Consider the following 17651-nt stretch of genomic DNA (forward strand, 5'->3'; position numbering starts at 1 on the left):
ATTTATTCTTTATTCGATAGTTGTTGATTAAAAATATCAACCTTCATTTTGGAACTTCGAAGAGGTTAGTATCATACACGAAAAACAAGAGAAAATATTTCGATGTGCAGTTCGTCGTTTTCTTAAGAGTAACATTATTATAGTTTAAATCTAATCGAAAGAAAAAGACTGTTTATACCAACAACACTAATAAACGGCGCTTAAAAACTTCAAAGATATGAAACTAGCAAAAAATAACATTCACTCCAAGCTTAAAGTTACATCGATAACAAGGCGGAGGAACTCGACTATTTGATTACTAGACACATCCCCTAATTATATATCTGTATCCACATTTTGTAGTAAATAGATCAATGAACCAAATAAAAGGGTAAGAGGATCTTTAAGAGATCAAAATCCTCATTCTAGCTTTAATGGATCTTAAGTTATCAAAAAAATTGTAAGTGTTTATTCTTGCAATATAAACACATCAAGAAACGATTCCGCCATGAAACAAAACTTTGCAAAAGAGAGAGAGAAAGAGACTTTAGTTTCAACCTTTGGTTCTCATGATAGTAATGCTACCTTTCCCTCCTTCTGTTCGAATCTTTGTTTTGACGACGACTGGTTTCCCAGAAAAAGCTGAAGTGGGATATGGAGAAGTTTCATCTTTACTAGATTTTGACGATGGTGGAGTGAGAATACGCTGGTTTATGTCCTTCAACGTTACATCTCCTTCGACTCCACATGGCTTAATGAGGGCAAACGGGTACGCAATAGATGAAGCTAGCTTTGTTGGTGTTATCATGTTAGATTTCCTACCTAAGTTTGTCGAAAAGGCATTGTCACTCATTGTTTATTAATATTTAAAAGAGTATAATACAAAATGATGGATAAATACCTTTAAAAACTCTAAGAAGAGGCGGAGTTGGACATTGTTGCACTGTATTGACTTGCATTTCGGGTTGGAAATTGCAGCATTCTGGAAAAGAAGAAATACAAATGGGATATAATTGCGGAGACAGAGGAGTAGAAGACTATAACATAGAGATAAAACCAATGGGTCGTGTTGGCCCATTATATTTACACATTGGCCCAGCACAGTGCTTCAAAAGGAGTTGTGCCAATCCGCCACGGCTGAACAGGCCGCATTGCTCGATGTGGGTTGTTGTGTTGGAGAGGGTCTTGGATCTTATAGACAACCGGAAACTCCTTAAGTTCACAATTTTGGGGCAGGCCAATGCGGCCCAGCCACCACAAGCACGGCCACTACAAGGTCTTGCCGACGGGCCAAACGGGCCAAGCCGCAGCCAAACTAAATAGGCCAACACTGTCCGATGTGGGGTGTCATGTTGGAGGGGTTCCTGGGGCTTATAGATAACCCCAAATTTCTTAAGAAGTTCAAATTTTTGGGGCAGGCCAACACAGCCCACCCACCACAAGCACGATCATGACAAAGTCTTGCCCGGCCAAGCCGCAGCGAAACCTTTGGAGTCCGCTCATGGCACAGCACAAGTAGTTTCTGGTTTGTGGGGTGTGCCTCTGACGTGGTTGACACGCCATGGGATAACGGGTTGTATTGCCACACAAGACCAGTTGATAACCTCTACTATAACACAATACATAAAATAATATGCTTCCGCATACCTGAAACATTGAGTTGATCTTCAGCTACCCCAAGACTCCTGGATATTAATTTGCCGAAAAAAATCAGTTTCAGGTAGCTCAACTCTAAAATGTATCACAAAATTTGAATCATACCAGAAGCTTACATATTATCAGAGTTGAAATGAATTGCCCCGTCATTAAAGCAATTGGAAAGCCACTTATCAGACGGTGGATCCAAGCTCTCATTGCAAGAAACTGATCTATCTTCTAATGTAGGTTATATAATAAGAACAAACTCGAGTAAGGATCTAAAATTATTGATTTCGAATTTATTCGGAAGGGAAGGTATTTCGAAATAGTCAAACCTGAATATCTTGAACCCAAGTTCTGTTTTTCAGGTAAAACTCCTTCCATAGCCTCCATTCTATCCTGAATTCAAAAGTACGAAAAAATCGAAGGCGTCAACTAAAAAATAGTGATGAAACTGAGAGCCGTATAAACCACCCGAAAAGACTACTCCATAAATGTTTAATATTTTATAAATGAACAGAATATAAGAAGAATTAGCAAAATTGAACTACGATTCAAAGTTATAACCTTTGATTTTATGAATGGTAATGAGGTGGCTTCGTTGCAAAGACGAGGATCGTCAATATGAGAGTCGAATTGTAACATTCGCCTTCTCTTTACTTGAGTATAAGACTCTATATAATCTACCACTGGTTTTTTCATGCTTCCTGAAAATCAATCGCCGAATTAAGACAAAGTGCAAAATTGCAGCTTATAGTATCGAGTATCGACTATATCTTAAAGTAAAGATTCGACGAAAAAAGAGAAGAAACACACTTCCATGATCTGCAATATTATAAGGCAAGTCCTCGCAGGACTTAATTGGGGTTGCTTCTTCGAACATGTAAGAAAAGTCATCTTCGGTTTGGTTCACTCCGTCCCATAAGCAATTCGAAGTGCCTATCCAAAGCAAAGATAAAAAGAGACCCGAATCACCCAATTCTCGTTAGAAACATTACCTTCATTGTCTCTTACTACTAATAAATGAACAAGAGAACTTACCAAGACCAGAATCATTCTGCATATAATAATCGTCACCTTTCCATTCACTTAGCTCACTAATACACAATCCATATAGAAAACAATAAGAACATTTCAGAATTGAAATCATTAAATTGATATAGAAGGCAATAGTACTTCATGAAAGAAGCAATAACGAAACTAGATTATAAAGCAATATTCGTGACGATTGAAGCAAACGTACGGCCCGAAGTTAGACACTTATACGAGGATCGAAAGAATTTCAGCTCTAGAACCATGGTCTCCCCTACTCTCTCTCTCTTCATAAATTCACATGGGATAAGGACAAAGTAAAGCAATCCAAACAAGTAGAAGATTGGGGAACAAAGTGAGAAGATCAAAATTAGTGAGACAAAAACTAGAACACAAATAGTTGAACTTGGAAAAAAACTCAAACATCAAATGCAGTATTACTAAGCAAATATTGGATCTACAAAGTTAGAACAGATTTTGAGATTTCCTAACATAGCATTGTAATAGAAACTAAAAACAAATTGACATTTGCCTAAGTAATTAGGAAAAAAGCTAATTAACCCATGAAATGAATCAACAAGATGAGAAACTAGATACTCATTTTCCCTAAATAAAGATCAAACTAAAGATACCCAAAACCTCAAAATCCAGTAATACCAATTACCCATCTCACAGAATCAACATTTCATCCTAAAAAAAGAGAAATTCAAGGCCAACTTCTACAAAACCCAAAAAAATAGAAATACCCAAATAGCAAAACCCAACTATCTAATAAACCCAAATCTCTAAAACCAAAATTGAAAAAGGAATCAAGTTCAAAAACAAAAAAAAATAGTACCCACTTATCATCCTCATTAGAACAATCCATATTTGGGTTCAGCAACTGATGAACTAGAAGGTACAAAGAACTAGCCGTCCTTAAGAGAAGTGTTTGGTTAATGTATAAAAAGGAGCATAAAACTCGCCGACTAGTTTCTCTTTCTTCTTTGGTCTTTCTTTATTCTCTTTGCTGCTACTTTCTCTCTCTAGTTCTTTTTTTGAGAGAGAGAAATATCAGAAACCACCCATGAGGCCATGACCCATTACAGAAGAGGATTGCCCAAAGTCCGCTGTTTATGGGGTTTTGCTTAAAAAAGTACTGAATTCAGTCCATGTCCATATAACCAAAGAGTCCAAATTGCTAGAATTTTTTTCCTAAATCTAGACTAATCAAATCACCCAAGTTAATTTATCAAAAATGCAAGTTGGTCCAATTTTTGGGGCTGACCAAGGCCTGAATGGTGACGTTGGCCGCACTAATTGGTCGTGTATGTGGAGGCAAAATGGGTCGATCAATTGAAGGCAATCGCACCACAATTTGGGTCGTGGTCGGTTTCAAAAGTCGGGTCGAATAGTACTTTTGTTTATTATTTGTGTGAATTATCAGATTATGAGGACCAATGTTCAGGGTTGTTGTAATTTTGTCAATTTGGCACTTTAGAGTCCCATTATTTTAAACACGTTCGGAAGAAAAGTACTTGCTCTTATAATGGCGATCATACTTCGTCTCTTACGGTTGTGGGATTATTTCATGCCATGTTTTTTCAAGACCACGCCATAGCAAAGATTATTCTGCTCATAAAGCGTTATAACATTGTATTTGGCACTTCAAGATCCCGCAATTTTAAAATGCGGCACTAGAAAATAGTGCTTAAACTCTTTTAGGGGCATTATGCTTCGTCACCCACTGATATTGAATTGCACTACAACACCTTTTTCAAGATCACATCATAACCTAGACTGCAATAGTGAATCAACTTCTTTTTTCAAGATCGCATCATAACATAGACTGCAATAGTGAATCAACTTCTTTGTGGTGCTAGCCACTTTAGCCGTTGGGATCTCACAACTTTAAAACACGTCAGCACAAAAATTGTGCTTAAACTCTTGTAAGGGGGATCGGGCATCGTCTCCTACCCATGTATGATTGCTTTACAAAAATGTCAAAGAATAGTGTGAGTCAAACTTTCGGCCTCCTGTGTTATAGAATTAGGCGAGACAATGTTTAAGGAAATTACGAGGGATTTGAAACTTTGAGGTGGAAAAAACTTTCCCCACCAGTTCTTCTCTTCAAATCGACAAGGATCGCAGGTAAACTTCCATCATTGACGAGAGTTGTCGATAAACTTCTATCACCGACAACTCTTCAAAGAAAAAAATTCAGATCGTCTTATTCATCCTCTTCTCTCACCCCCACCATTTATCTCTCCACCTTATCCTTTACGTCAGAACATCCGGTTTGGTTTGGGAGATCACGAACGAGTATGGGGAAAATCTCCCAAACGAGACCAGAGTGGAGAGAAGAAAGGTTGGTCGGGATCTTGAGAGAACAAAAAATATTCAACCATGATGCTATGCCCAACACGTCTTCGGTTTGAATCGCGGCTAGACATGGCCGGTCAAGATCAAGAGAGAGAAAGTGTCTCACTAGATCTTGTTCGCCCACGTCACCTGATCGGGATTCTGTACGACGGGTCGGGGCATAGTGTCATCTTTCAAAAAATATTTCCACCCAAATTTTTTACACTGGCTGGGAAATAATATCTTCTTTTGTTTCTCCAAGACCTAAAAAAGTTTAAGGCCAACTTGTGAGTCGAACCCAAGACCTCTGTTGTCTTAGCCAGTCTCTCTCTATTACAGTTATTTTTCATTTCCCTCTTCCTTGTAAGGAAAACGGAACCCTAATATATTCATTTGGTCCCAGATACAGAAACAATACCATATAGTCTTCTTACCCAAATCGGTTGGTAGAAAGAACAGATCGTATCTGACATTCAAATTGATTCAAATTTCAAGATCATACCTTTTGACATTTTCACTTTTACCCTTCTTTTTTTCTCCCCGATCTGTTTTGTTCTCTTTAATTTGATTTCATTTCAGTTAGTATTCGATACCCATTAGAGATTTAAAGATGAATATATTCAGATTAGCAGGAGATATGACTCATCTCGCCAGTGTACTTGTTCTTCTTCTCAAGATCCACACCATTAAATCCTGCGCTGGTACGTATAACCCTAACCCTTTCTCTCTCTAATGCTTAAGTTTGAGCTTGAAATTTTCAAAATTGATGAGTATTTTGAAAAGGGTAGCTGATTATATAATTAGGGTAGACGTTGGTTTGTGAAAATTTGTATTTGTTGTTTGGGATCTGTTAATTTGGAAGAGATTTTGTGATGTTGGTGGCTGTTTGAGGGTTTTTGAAACCTCAAATCATCCAGTGTTTTGGGTTCTCGAAATTTGATATTCTAGGAGAGAATTGTTTGGCAATTGGTGAACTTTTTAGGGTTTTGCCCACCTTTTGGTGGGATAATGAATTTCTTTGACATTGGGAGTTAGGGGATTGAGCTTCTTTGCTCGATTAAGGAGGAGAAAATTCATTTTTTTTTGAGTTGGGATTGGGTAGTCATAAAGTATTAGCAAAACATTTGGTAGAAAGTTCGGATTTAGGGTTTTTGATGTGGATAGGAACCTAATTGAACTGGACATTGACATGAGAAGTTTTGTGAAAAACCCTAGAAATGGATGTAGTTAGCTGTGTAATGGGGTCGTGATGTTGAACATATTCTCCCATATAAAATGCACAAAATAGAAACGCAAAGTAGATACAAAGAAATAGAAGTAACTTTTCTATTGCGAAAAGATTACTTTTCCACTTAAACTACTCCGAGTCGTGTAGGAGATATAGCGGGAAATAGAAAATGATTTGACAGCTTCAAACGGAAATGGTTTATGAGTTATAAAATCTGACAGTTTTGGGAAATTATTTGTAATTGGTTCCTAAAAATCGAAGTACAATATATTAAGAAGTTAGTTGAATCCTTGAATAGTGTTGTCACAACAGAATGCTCGGTCCTAAATGTGATTGAATTGGAGCTCTTAAATTCTCATTCTCTTCTTGGTAATGAGAAAGCAAAACAGCGTAACCTTTTTGCTTCCTCACTACCAGTTATAGTTAATAAAGCAAGTTTGTGGCAGGACAAGTTACAATGAATTCTTCATTTCTACCAATGAGAGAAATGCTTTAAGATAACGTTTGCATGTTATATCAGGAGGAACAACGCATTCTCTCAATAATATATTTTTGTACACATTTAACTTACTCCAGTTTCTGCTTACATAACATGATTTATTGTCTTCGAAAAGTTAAGATCTTGCACTCGTTCTCCATGGGAATGGGATATTTTAGAGCTGTTTTTGCTTATGCGTGTTGTCTTGTTTAGTGTTTCTATGCTGCATCATGTGCATACGTTGTGCTAATCAACATTCTTCATCATATGTAGGTGTTTCTTTGAAGACTCAAGAACTCTATGCCCTTGTTTTTGCTACTCGGTACCTGGACATATTTACCCATTTTATCTCAGTATATAATACGTTGATGAAGTTGATATTCTTGGGTAGCTCTTTCTCAATTGTCTGGTACATAAGACGTCACAAGATCGTCCGTAGGTCGTACGATAAAGAACAAGACACCTTCCGCCATTTGTTTCTTGTACTCCCATGCTTTTTATTGGCCCTTGTTATCAATGAGAAGTTCACTTTCAAGGAGGTAAAGTCATCTGTTACTTTCCATTGTCATTTCATGGTTTATACTTATTAGCGAACACACAATTTTATCCATGGTGCATATGTTTCCTTTATCCGAAATACTTCAAATATTCTTTGAAATCCGTAGAACTAAATGTTAGTCAAAGGTCAAAAAAGACCGTTCCTAGCTAATGCAAAAGTTGTCGATTTCTGAGGAACGCTGCACCCCCTTGGAATCACACCATCATCTTATACTTTCAGTAGATCCAATATCCTTAAAAGAAGGTTGATCTGCCAAATTCGAGTAGTATTTTCTTCGATATCGTGGTCCTTGTTTCTTTCTGTATTTTATTCTGATAGTTTGTTCGATGTTCACTCGAGCAGGTAATGTGGACATTTTCCTTGTACCTGGAGGCTGTCGCGATACTTCCTCAGCTGGTGTTGTTGCAGAGGACGAAGAACATTGACAACCTAACAGGGCAATATGTCTTCCTTCTTGGGTAAACTACTTCTATCAAATTATATCATAGTTGTTTGATGTATAATACACTTTATTTCGATCTCTATAGATTAATTGGTACTTAGGTCAGCACATGTACATGTGTAGCGACTATCAATAGTCTTATGAACAATCCATTCTGTATATCTCAAATTCAAAATAGTTTTAACTAAGGTATTTTTCTGTTTTATGCAGTGCATACCGAGCTTTATACATTCTCAACTGGATTTATCGCTACTTTACAGAGCAGCACTTCGTTCACTGGATAAGTAAGACCGGCTCTTGTAGCTCCTCTGTACTTCCTTATTTATCGTTATCTATTTTTGTGTACTCTCGGGTCTCGAGTGACAGTTCGTTTATATTACTTCTTGTTTGAACTGCCCCTATGGGCTAGAAGAGATGATCATATGGAGAGCTTAAAGTTTCAAGAAAAAAAATCCAATGTATAATCTTGTCTAGAAGTTCGGTAGTGTAACTCTAAAATCAAATATCTTTTCGAAGCGACCTGAAACTTTTAACTCTATAGAGGGTTGGTACAACAAATTTTGGTGTAATGAACCTTCAGTTTTTACTCTTAAAACTCCGTCCACCTTTCGATGGGGTTGAATGTCAATTTATACGGGGGAATATCAATTTCCCACTCACGGGTAAAATTGTCGCTGGATCATTTCCATCTGAAATATGTGTGAATATATGTGGTTAAATTGGTCATGATCTATCTCTTCTTTTCATCTTCTCACTTATCCTTCAGTTTCCATTAAACTGTTCTTGTTTTCTGTTTTCTGCAGCTTGGGTTTCTGGGCTTGTTCAGACATTACTTTATGCCGATTTCTTCTATTATTACTTCCAAAGGTACGCTATTAAATTCAATTATCGAAATCAAACAACTATAAAATGTCTGGTTAAACATTGCAAACTTACCCACTTTTTTCTATAATTCAGCTGGAAGAAAAACGAGAAGCTCCAGTTACCAGCTTGAATTATCGGTTCTCTTCCAAAATGTGGCGTATAGGAACTTATGTTGTTGAACGAACAGGTGCTTAATTTTTTGTTCTTTTTAGCCTTCCTTTTTCCTCCTCTCCAGTGGCTTGTTAGGACGGGTATTCATTTTTTAGTCTTCCCGTAAAGAATTTACGCCTGTTTTTCCGATAATATGTCACAGTAGAAGAAGCATTTTTATGTAATGTCCGTACCGTAACTGTTTAAACCCTTGTCGTTATTAGGATGCTAAAGATCTGTTGTTTCAGTCTATTCCAGATTGTACTTCATTTAAAGGGTTGTTGCGAAATCATATATATCCTGTTTCGTTTATGGTTTTGCACTAAAAAGAATCAATTTTTATGATCTTTTAAGAGTATACATTAGGGTTTTTTGGGGGCCTGTGGAAGCAAGCATTCCTGCATTCTCTTAAGTAGTGTTTGTTGGATTCAGGCTCTTTAGCTGGGTTCTTTTTCATCATTTTTGGGGGTCTAAGGTTGTCGAAAACAAGAGCTCTCTGGATCTTCTTGCAGGGCTCTTGAATTTAGGCATATAATTTTGTCCAAATCTGTAAAATGATTGTTCGATTAAGATTAGTAGCTTCGCCATGAGGATTTTTGATTTATAAGGCCGATTCAACTAGAATTTCAAACCTGCATCGATTTTTTTTTGTGTTTAAGCCAAGGCCATGTGCTCGTCTAAAGTATGAAGTGTTGGTTATCTTTTGAGCTTAGTCGAAAAGTACATTAGTTTTGAACAAAATTCATGTGATGTGGCCTTCGAATGAATTTTGGATCATGATCCACAGCTATGCCATCAAATCTTAACTTTTAGGCAGAATTTCAAATAAAGATTAGTGTTTTTCCGCTTTAAGCGGATCTCATGAGCTTAGTCGTAAAGTTAGTTTCAAAGTAAATTTGTATGTTATTTTTCCCTCCGAATTTTGAAGGAAAATTTATTTATCTCCGAATCACACTGCACTCCCACCGTTCAGGCGTTCGTGTAAAATGTCTTCGATATTTTCCGTGCTTAAGCCGAGCCCATATACTCGTCTAAAGAATAGGCTGTTTACCATTCTTTGAGTTTTTTTTTTGTTAAAGACTATCTTTGAGTCAGTTGAGAAAACTGTTACTTTGAAAAAAAATCCGTGCGCTTTAAGTGTTAATTTTGAGGAAAATTTCATCGAAGTATTTCTAAATAAGATTCATTGCAATGACATCAAATTATAACTTTTAAGGCGGAACTCCCGTGTCAGGGCCTTGTGCTTGCACGTTTGGGCGTCCTAGCCTATGCGCATGGCAGAAGCTCGGCAGGGAGGTGAATGGAAGCTTCCAAGAGTTGCCCATTCACCCTCACTTGGGAAATCGAAGAGGCACTTGGGAAGCCCCCTCGGGGCCACCTTGGCACCTTAGGCCAATGCCCCAACCTATGCGGCTATACCCGACAGGAAGCATCCTCGAATTGGCAACAAAGACAAATCAAAGGTGTGCGAGCAGCTGGTGAAGCTCTGTTATCACAGAAGTCCCTAGCCTGACTCGAAGACGTGGAGAAACTCGTTTGATAAGATATTCTAAACCACAAAGATTTTGTGTTCAAGCTAAAGTCACGTACTCATATACCAAGTAGTACAAGCTCAAACGAAGAGTTGTGAGGCAAGGGCCACAGACATCAAGTATTGTGATGCTACATCCGCCGTTTGAGTCGAGTGTGGAGTCAAAGTCAGATCACTCTAATTTTTCGAAGTTCGTATTGCTTAAAAAGTTTCAAATGCCTTCATAGCAGTGAAGTAACATCACAAAACTGAAAGAAAAATTCGTAGATCCTGGAAAATGTGCACCCAACTATTCTTATTGTTTCATGGGTTTAAAATGTCTACAAGAAAGAGAACTTATTCTCACGTCATCTATTATTTTTTTCGTTTATCTGAGAAAGAATAGGTACCATTTTCAGTAATCTGTAAACCATTTATCTATCTATTCAATCAGAAAAGAGTAACAATTAGTTGAGAGAGAGAGAACAAGTAAGAATCAGTTCTCAGGGTTTTCACTATCGAATTCTTCATATTAGACTTAAAAACAGATACTATTGTGCTTGAATTAGTAATACTGGACATTTCTACCTTATATTTCCATCTGAAGATGTCGTCAGGTTCGCTCAAATCCAGAAAATAAAATTCCCTCTCCTATAGAATTGACTAAGGAGGTTCAACCTGAAAACAAAGCAAACATCGTATAAGTTTAACTTGTATGTATGAATTCACAAAGAGAATTTTGATTGCGAATAGGGTTTCTTTACTACGTTCTGCAAGCATAATCTGCTCATCGTATAGATCATCCTCAAAAAGGAAAAAGAAAAGTTTTTTGAAACATGAGAAAATGATGTAAATCATCATTACAGAAAATCAAATAATTCCAAACTTAAAATTTCAACCTACTTTTTGTTAGGTTGAAGTTCTAAAACTTCCTTTTTCGCAATCCTACATGGTAATGGGATCTTCCCAACAATCAATCAACTATGGTGCCTAGGGGTGATTTCGGTAAACCGATGCATGAGTTGAGACTCCCATATCCCGCAACCTTCCGCAATAATCAGGTCGTAAAACAGCTCATAGGTAGTCAGAAGCGAGAGTCAAAGGAGGGTCAAACTCTAATAAGCAGAGGGGAGACACATTCATGAAAAGCGAGAAGCCGTGTCGACCGACGCACTATGAGTAGATCTTACTTGCGTGTAAGATCATCATATGTAGGAATTTTACTTGGTGTTTGAAATAAATATATGAATGCAACCACTAGAACAAACAATCAAAGAAAAGAGAACGAAAGAAGTATTACCGGAAATAACACTTTCTTTTAGCTGCTCTACAATCACTTAGAGTCGGCTTCTGCCTTAATTATTCTCTCAGCTTGACTTCCCGAAAACTTCTCCCTGAAAAACTCTACCTCTTCATCTTTCTGGTTCACACAAAAACTCCAGTAGATAAGTAACCAAGAAAAATGTTAAAAATAAAGCAAGAAATAGAGAATCGAACATAGCGAGACAACCCAAGATGTACATACAAGTTCCTTAAATAGTGGCTCTGGAGTCCCTATTCTGTGACCGCTAGGTATAAATTCCCAAGGTCTTTTGGCCCAACCATCCTCTTCTTTTTCCGGAAGTGAGAGTTTAATTTCAGGAGGCAAATTGAGCTGCTTTACTACCTGACAATTCCATCCGAAAAAGCAGATGACTCAGAATTAGTTGAAACAACAGAAGGAAGTTAAGTGGATATGAGCTAACACCAAGAATATTATTCAAAGGTGTCTAGAATAGTAGTCGAACTCAAACCAAAGTGCAACCAGAGGAACAGTTTTTGGGTTATGGCCAGACCCATCCACGTCATGTTGCCCTGGTTGGTCCATACATAGTGAAAGCATCTTTAACTGGATTTTGTTAAGGTTATTGCCGAAATACGTTTTCCGATTGTGCTCCATGTCCAAGACTCCAAGATCGACCCATCCTTGAGACACTTTTGACAAATATAGACATATAGTAGGAGTTACCTTAGCAGAGAAAGATGGCATGAAGGGTTCTAATAGACACGCTAGAAGATAAACTAGCCCAGCTGAAGTTTTCATAACGATCGAACAGGAATTAGGATCTTCCTTGTAAAGTCTCCAGATTCTGCTATCCTATAGAAGACATAGAAAATTCAGCTAAGAAATGTGCTTCAGAGCTTTCTCTCATAAATAATAAAGCCTAAAAACCGGGAGGTAAAAAGTTGTTATTACTTGTAGGTAAGCATTTCCCTCACTAGAGATGGCAATTGCAGTTTTCAAGCCTTTCCTTAGTTGAATCTATATAGCAATAAGAAGTTAACCACCATGAAAAAGTGAAAATACTGTTATGAAGTCGCTTTAGTCTAAAGCTATAAAAGTAGCAAAACTTCATCAACCAAGATTATGCTAGAATCTGAAGTACCTTTTTCATGGCTCCCAAATATTCTTCAACAAGATTTGCAACTTTTTCCGCTAATAACATGGTCAACATATGTGATTCGGCATTAAGAGCATCAGGAATGACATAATCATATCCAAGTCCTGTAAATGGAAGATGTAAATGATACTTGCAGTTACAAATAAGACAATCAACGAAAATCAGTAAGCAATAATTATGCATAGTGAGTTTCTTCGCTATATCAAGAACTCTGGGTGACACTAGAAGAACACGGAAACAGTAGCTCCAAGAATCGTGATTCTCGTAATAACTAAAGCTCTTTCTACTTGTTAGGCATTCCTCCATACACTAAACATGGAAAAGAAAGAGCAATCAAGACAATAAACATGGTATCAAGGAGCTAGTGCACCAGAACCCCACAAACTAAAGCTCTTTCTACTGCCGGACTAATCTACGAACTGCTAGCTTCTTCCCTGGGTGTCCCAACCCTCTAACATTCCAACTAAGAATGTTCAGAGGCATTGGTCACTGTCATCCCCTGCACCTGAGGTTTTCTTCATCTTTTTAGCTTTCGCCTTTCTAACAGATAACCCCCTGAGTTGTTTCTTGGAATCACCTTTCACCTTCTTCTTCTTTCCTTTGCTGCTTTCCGCTCCTCCCGCACCAACTGACTCCTGATGATGCACCTCACCAAATGGCACTAGCTCCTTGCATTCTTCCTTCTGAGGTACTATAACAGCAATAGGATCCACGTTTAGTGTATGGACAAAGGGTACTCTCATGATCATGTTAACATTTCTGAGAGTAATACGATATGGACAAAGGGTACTCTCATGATCATGATAGGGCCTCTCCACTCATTGCCAATTGGTTTTGAGATGGATGTTTACAAATTTAATATGGTATCAGACCTAGCCCAACAGCAACATGGCTAATGTCACCAAACAAAAGGATACATCTTAGGTTCATAGAATGGCCAACATGAGGGAGCTTGTGAGAATAGTCTCACATGGACAAAGAGTACTCTCATGTCCAGTTAAAGTCCCAGTGTCCCACACCTCTCTCGACTAGTTCACTCTTTGATCATTGGCTTTGACTTTCAAGTTGGTTGTCCACAAACATATAACATTAAACCGTTAAAAGACCTTCATATAAGTAGCATAAAGAATAGCTTATCTTATGTAATTCCATAAAACACAAAATTCATGTATAACGTTCGCCTGAGGCCTGCCCACTAGAATGATACAAAAGGTTTCCTTTCATTTGCAGAAAAACACATTCAAGAAAATTTAGTAACCAACTAACCTGAAGGTTTGGCAATAAAGCTCAAGACTCGATTTATGAAATTGCCTAAGTTATTCAGCAACTCGGTGTTCAGCCTCATTTGCAAGTCCTTCCATGTAAATAATGTGTCTGATACCTGATTAACATTATTCAACACGAATTTGAATTTCTACAGATACTGATTACACTTTGCAATGACTAAAACAGAGGGATTCTAATTAATGCCTTGTTAACAGATCTCACCTCTGGCCTATTTGCCAGCAAATAATATCGCCATACTTCAGAAGGGATATTCGTATCTTTTGCATCATTACCAAATACACCAACACCCTTACTCTTGGAAAATTTTCCTGCAGATTTTCTTCAAAATGAGTTACACCCAAGAGCCAAAATATCAAAATGCCATGAAAAGAGAGTTCCAACCAAATAATGGTCAGACAATAAATATCTGGTATATCTGCAGAGTGCAGACTGCAGAAAACTTTCATATTAACCAACCACTTACCTGTTTCGTAGTTTAAATATTCTGTAACACTTAAAGTATTCATCAATGTCCAGTTTTCGCCAGTTCCAATAAGAGTTGAAGGAAACATTGTCTAGCATTAGGATATAAGCAAAATCAGCACAATCTTCAAGAATTGTTCGTACTTACTATTATAACCACTTATAAGATATTATTAAATATTTAAATGAGAGCAGAAGACATCTGAAGATGCCCACATCTATAGTACGAAAGCAGATTGATTAGAAAGGGTAAGATAAAGTTGGATTAGAAACGAGAAGAAACAAACATACAGTGTGGAATGGCACATTATCCTTTCCCATAAACTGATAAAGCTCTACGTGTTCAGGATTCTTCCACCACTTTTCCCACTCGGAAGTATAGCATGAAGTGATGGAAACATATCCAATAGGGGCGTCGAACCACACATACAAAACCTAAATACAAAGTTGTCTCCAATAAGATATGGATCCTGCATAAAGAAAGGATTAAAGTGATACAAATTTACAGTGGATATTTAACCTTGTCCTTGTATTTTTCATGTGGTACTGGAACTCCCCACTTTAGATCCCTGGTAATACATCGTGATCTCAAGCCCTCTTTTAACCATGCATTTGTAGCTTGAATGGCATTCTGACTCCATGATTTTTCCACCAAATTTTTGTAGTTTTTCAATTTATCCTCTAACAAAGGGAGCTCTAGAAACAGGTGATCGGTGTCACGAATTCGAGGAGTGGTCTTGCATACCTATAATTCCGATAACAAAATCAATTATGATATACTTAATACAACATTGAAGATTTGAGTATATTTGAGTTTGAAGTCTCTAATATGTAAATTTCCGTATATGTTATAAATTTAGATTGATTACACAGTCAAACCTAGAAGAAAGAAGAAACCTCAGTTGCATACTAATTAACAAACATAAAGAACCGTCATAAATGACCATACGACGCACCTTGCATCTAGGATCCAGTAGTTCAGTTGGATCCAAAAGGTTTCCACATTTTTCACACTGATCACCTCGTGCGGAATCATAACTACAATCAGGTTTCGGACAAACGCCTTCAACTAGCCGGTCAGCTAAGAAACGTTTGCATGTATCACAGTAAAGCTGTGTTGAAAATGAAATTCACTGTAAATTCTAAAGTAATGGGAAAATATAACAATCGAACTAAACAAATGATTTGAAGAAAAAAAGAAGCAGAGATTGTGGTACTACTAAATGGAAAACAAAAATATTCACCTGTTGTATTGAGTTTTCAGAAAGCAAATTGTTCTCCATCAGTTTATTGAAAATGGAGTGGCAAACTTCAGTCTGTTGGGGAGTAGATGTTCGTCCAAACTCATCGAAACTTATGTCAAACCATTCATAAACCTCTTTGTGAATTGCATGGTATCTACAAGTGTAGGAAATTCAACTTGAGAAAAATGGCAGAACACGCTTTTATTCGAGTTTTTTTGTTAAACAACAGTTGAGGTTCTCCGTAATGAAAAATAAATAAATGCAAGCACAAGCTGCAAGGATAATTCACCACCGTTTCCATACCTCACACACGTCGATATATGTCAAATGACCAAACTACGACTTGATATCTGATACTCCCTATCGAAGTGGTGATCGATAGTTCAATTATAACATTAACCTACCTTGTCCTTAAATATGCTTTCTGATATTACTAAGGGTCCTTCCAACATGTGCCCTAAGTCACAAATTTTTTTCCAGTATTAAAAAGTCAAAATTCAACTCCTCTCACTGATTTTGTACCAAGTCCAAGATTTCTAACTTAGAGGATCTTCGATGGGATACTCAACAAAAACTCTAAAAATCCTAGGTGTCTGAGTGTCAATTAAAATTTTCTTTCCTAAGCCGCAATAGAAAACCCTTTAAACTCTATATGTCTATCTAATTGAGATCTCTAAAATAACTTCGTTTCGTAAAATCATCATTGAGTGTCTAATAGAGTGTCCCCTTGCAGATGCTTTTACAAAGGAAAACCCTATCACTAAATTTCCATAAACCACTCGTAGCCGTCTTTACCTCAAATTCATAACCCTAGCTCAATTAGCTACATGCAAATTTAGAAAGATCATAAATTAGAGTATTAGTCTCACTTGTCACAAATTTCCTTAGGAGAGCAATTCTCTTCCATGGCTTTGGTTTCAGTAGCTGTTCCATATTCATCAGTTCCACATATGTATAACGTGTTTAGACCTCGAAGACGACAGAATCTTGCAAATACATCAGCACTTAACACACCTGAAAAATCATAAACAGTTTATTATACTTCAATTTTACTTCATCTTTCAATTTCAATCCATTAATTATCAAAATAGTGCAAATTAGGGTTTCAGAGAGAGAGTTACAGCCGATGATGTTTCCGAGATGAGGAACGTTGTTGACGTAAGGTAAAGCACTAGTAATCAGTATATTTTTAGGTACAGGGGGCGGAAGCTTGGGAGATTTTTCATCTCCTTCAGTACCTTGAAGATCTTCCATCGGTAGTATAGAACTAGCTAGGGTTTCACAGAGATTTACAATGGGAAGAATTTATTAAACGTAATGAGGAAATTCAATCAAGTTAAGGAAGTTTATTTAAGTAGGAAACATTTAAATAACAAGTTGAGAAATATAGGGAAAGTTTAAAGGGATCAGGTTCCTTTTGAGATTCTTGTAAACCCTAATTCTCTCTCTCTCTCTCTCTATATATATATATATAGAGAGAGAGAGAGAGAGAGAGAGAATAAAAGACTAAATTTCTTTCTTGAGCTTCAAGAATGAAACTGTAATGGAGAAGAAGACGGAGTTAGGTTAATTATAATTTAGTCCCTTATTTGTCCATCATTCTAATTTAGGCTCCAAAGATCATATTTTTGATAGTCAAACTTCACCGTCGTCATTTTCCTTCTCTTTTTAGCCTTGTTTCAAAAGTATTCTCCTTTGTGTCCTCTCATTCTTCTTTGACTTCCTGAATGGATCGCAGGCAGAGATGGTTGGTCGACCATCTGTCGACAACCTCCAACTTAAAAAAAAGTCTAATGGTAGTGATGGAGTGTTGAAGGACATAATAAGAAGATGCACGTTTTTAGTTAGAGACTGCCTGACGGTGGTCGGGCACCTACTGGCTACCCATCTGTATATAAATGTTGATGGTTATATTTGACTAACGATAAACATGATTTTTAGGCCAAACTAAAATGTTACACATATAGGGGTCAAAGTTTGAAATTAGTTTCAAATTG

The 17651-nt window shown here is 37.2% G+C and overlaps 3 protein-coding genes across 6 annotated transcripts; 1 reads left to right on the top strand and 2 right to left on the bottom strand.

Moving 5' to 3' along the window:
* Positions 1-218: 218 nt before the first annotated feature.
* Positions 219-3778, bottom strand: LOC147536169 (protein XRI1-like). 3 transcript variants are annotated; one of them, XM_086644651.1, is made up of 9 exons: positions 3492-3778; positions 2659-2714; positions 2434-2556; positions 2185-2324; positions 1953-2016; positions 1752-1854; positions 1627-1664; positions 881-961; positions 219-801 (listed from the first exon to the last, which is right to left on the bottom strand). In XM_086644651.1, exons 1-9 carry the CDS (start codon positions 3515-3517, stop codon positions 533-535), a joined length of 900 nt encoding a protein of 299 aa, XP_086500777.1. In that variant the 5' UTR covers positions 3518-3778; the 3' UTR covers positions 219-532. The 3 variants fall into 3 exon arrangements, with proteins under 3 accessions (XP_086500777.1, XP_086500779.1, XP_086500778.1); XM_086644653.1 differs by having other exon boundaries at positions 3488-3778; XM_086644652.1 differs by having other exon boundaries at positions 1752-1851; positions 3492-3735.
* Positions 3779-5216: 1438 nt separating this feature from the next.
* LOC147536170 (ER lumen protein-retaining receptor) lies at positions 5217-9022 on the top strand. The gene is made up of 6 exons (XM_086644654.1): positions 5217-5690; positions 6969-7234; positions 7597-7712; positions 7907-7980; positions 8500-8563; positions 8654-9022. The coding sequence occupies exons 1-6, from the start codon at positions 5600-5602 to the stop codon at positions 8688-8690; spliced, it is 648 nt and encodes a 215-aa protein (XP_086500780.1). The 5' UTR covers positions 5217-5599; the 3' UTR covers positions 8691-9022.
* Positions 9023-10632: 1610 nt separating this feature from the next.
* On the bottom strand, positions 10633-17217 carry LOC147536171 (putative methionine--tRNA ligase). 2 transcript variants are annotated; one of them, XM_086644647.1, is made up of 16 exons: positions 16776-17217; positions 16524-16668; positions 15655-15808; positions 15367-15522; positions 14931-15155; positions 14702-14845; positions 14412-14502; positions 14150-14256; positions 13928-14042; positions 13239-13352; positions 12647-12765; positions 12457-12522; positions 12229-12357; positions 11746-11886; positions 11521-11640; positions 10633-10898 (listed from the first exon to the last, which is right to left on the bottom strand). In XM_086644647.1, exons 1-15 carry the CDS (start codon positions 16906-16908, stop codon positions 11554-11556), a joined length of 1926 nt encoding a protein of 641 aa, XP_086500773.1. In that variant the 5' UTR covers positions 16909-17217; the 3' UTR covers positions 10633-10898; positions 11521-11553. The 2 variants fall into 2 exon arrangements, with proteins under 2 accessions (XP_086500773.1, XP_086500774.1); XM_086644648.1 differs by lacking the exon at positions 13239-13352 and having other exon boundaries at positions 16776-17211.
* Between the last annotated feature and the right edge of the window lie 434 nt (positions 17218-17651).

Source organism: Eschscholzia californica, unplaced genomic scaffold (genome assembly GCF_041429995.1).
Source record: "Eschscholzia californica isolate CP2 unplaced genomic scaffold, dmEscCali1.0.p SCAF_5, whole genome shotgun sequence".
Lineage (NCBI taxonomy): Eukaryota > Viridiplantae > Streptophyta > Magnoliopsida > Ranunculales > Papaveraceae > Eschscholzia > Eschscholzia californica.

Bases quoted from the DNA above. Each gene is read 5' to 3' on its own strand.
- LOC147536169 (XM_086644651.1), bottom strand. From the start codon at position 3,517: ATGGATTGTTCTAATGAGGATGATAA. The intron at 2,557-2,658 runs GTAAGTTCTCTT...TGCTTTGGATAG, and splicing joins GCAGAATGATTCTGGTCTTG to GCACTTCGAATTGCTTATGG. The intron at 802-880 runs GTATTTATCCAT...CGACAAACTTAG, and splicing joins TCTTCTTAGAGTTTTTAAAG to GTAGGAAATCTAACATGATA.
- LOC147536171 (XM_086644647.1), bottom strand. From the start codon at position 16,908: ATGGAAGATCTTCAAGGTACTGAAGGAGATGAAAAATCTCCCAAGCTT. The intron at 15,809-16,523 runs GTGAGACTAATA...CTACACTTGTAG, and splicing joins CCTAAGGAAATTTGTGACAA to ATACCATGCAATTCACAAAG. The intron at 12,358-12,456 runs GTAATAACAACT...TGTCTTCTATAG, and splicing joins AGGGAAATGCTTACCTACAA to GATAGCAGAATCTGGAGACT.
- LOC147536170 (XM_086644654.1), top strand. From the start codon at position 5,600: ATGAATATATTCAGATTAGCAGGAGATATGACTCATCTCGCCAGTGTA. The intron at 5,691-6,968 runs GTACGTATAACC...CATCATATGTAG, and splicing joins CACCATTAAATCCTGCGCTG to GTGTTTCTTTGAAGACTCAA. The intron at 7,235-7,596 runs GTAAAGTCATCT...TCACTCGAGCAG, and splicing joins AGAAGTTCACTTTCAAGGAG to GTAATGTGGACATTTTCCTT.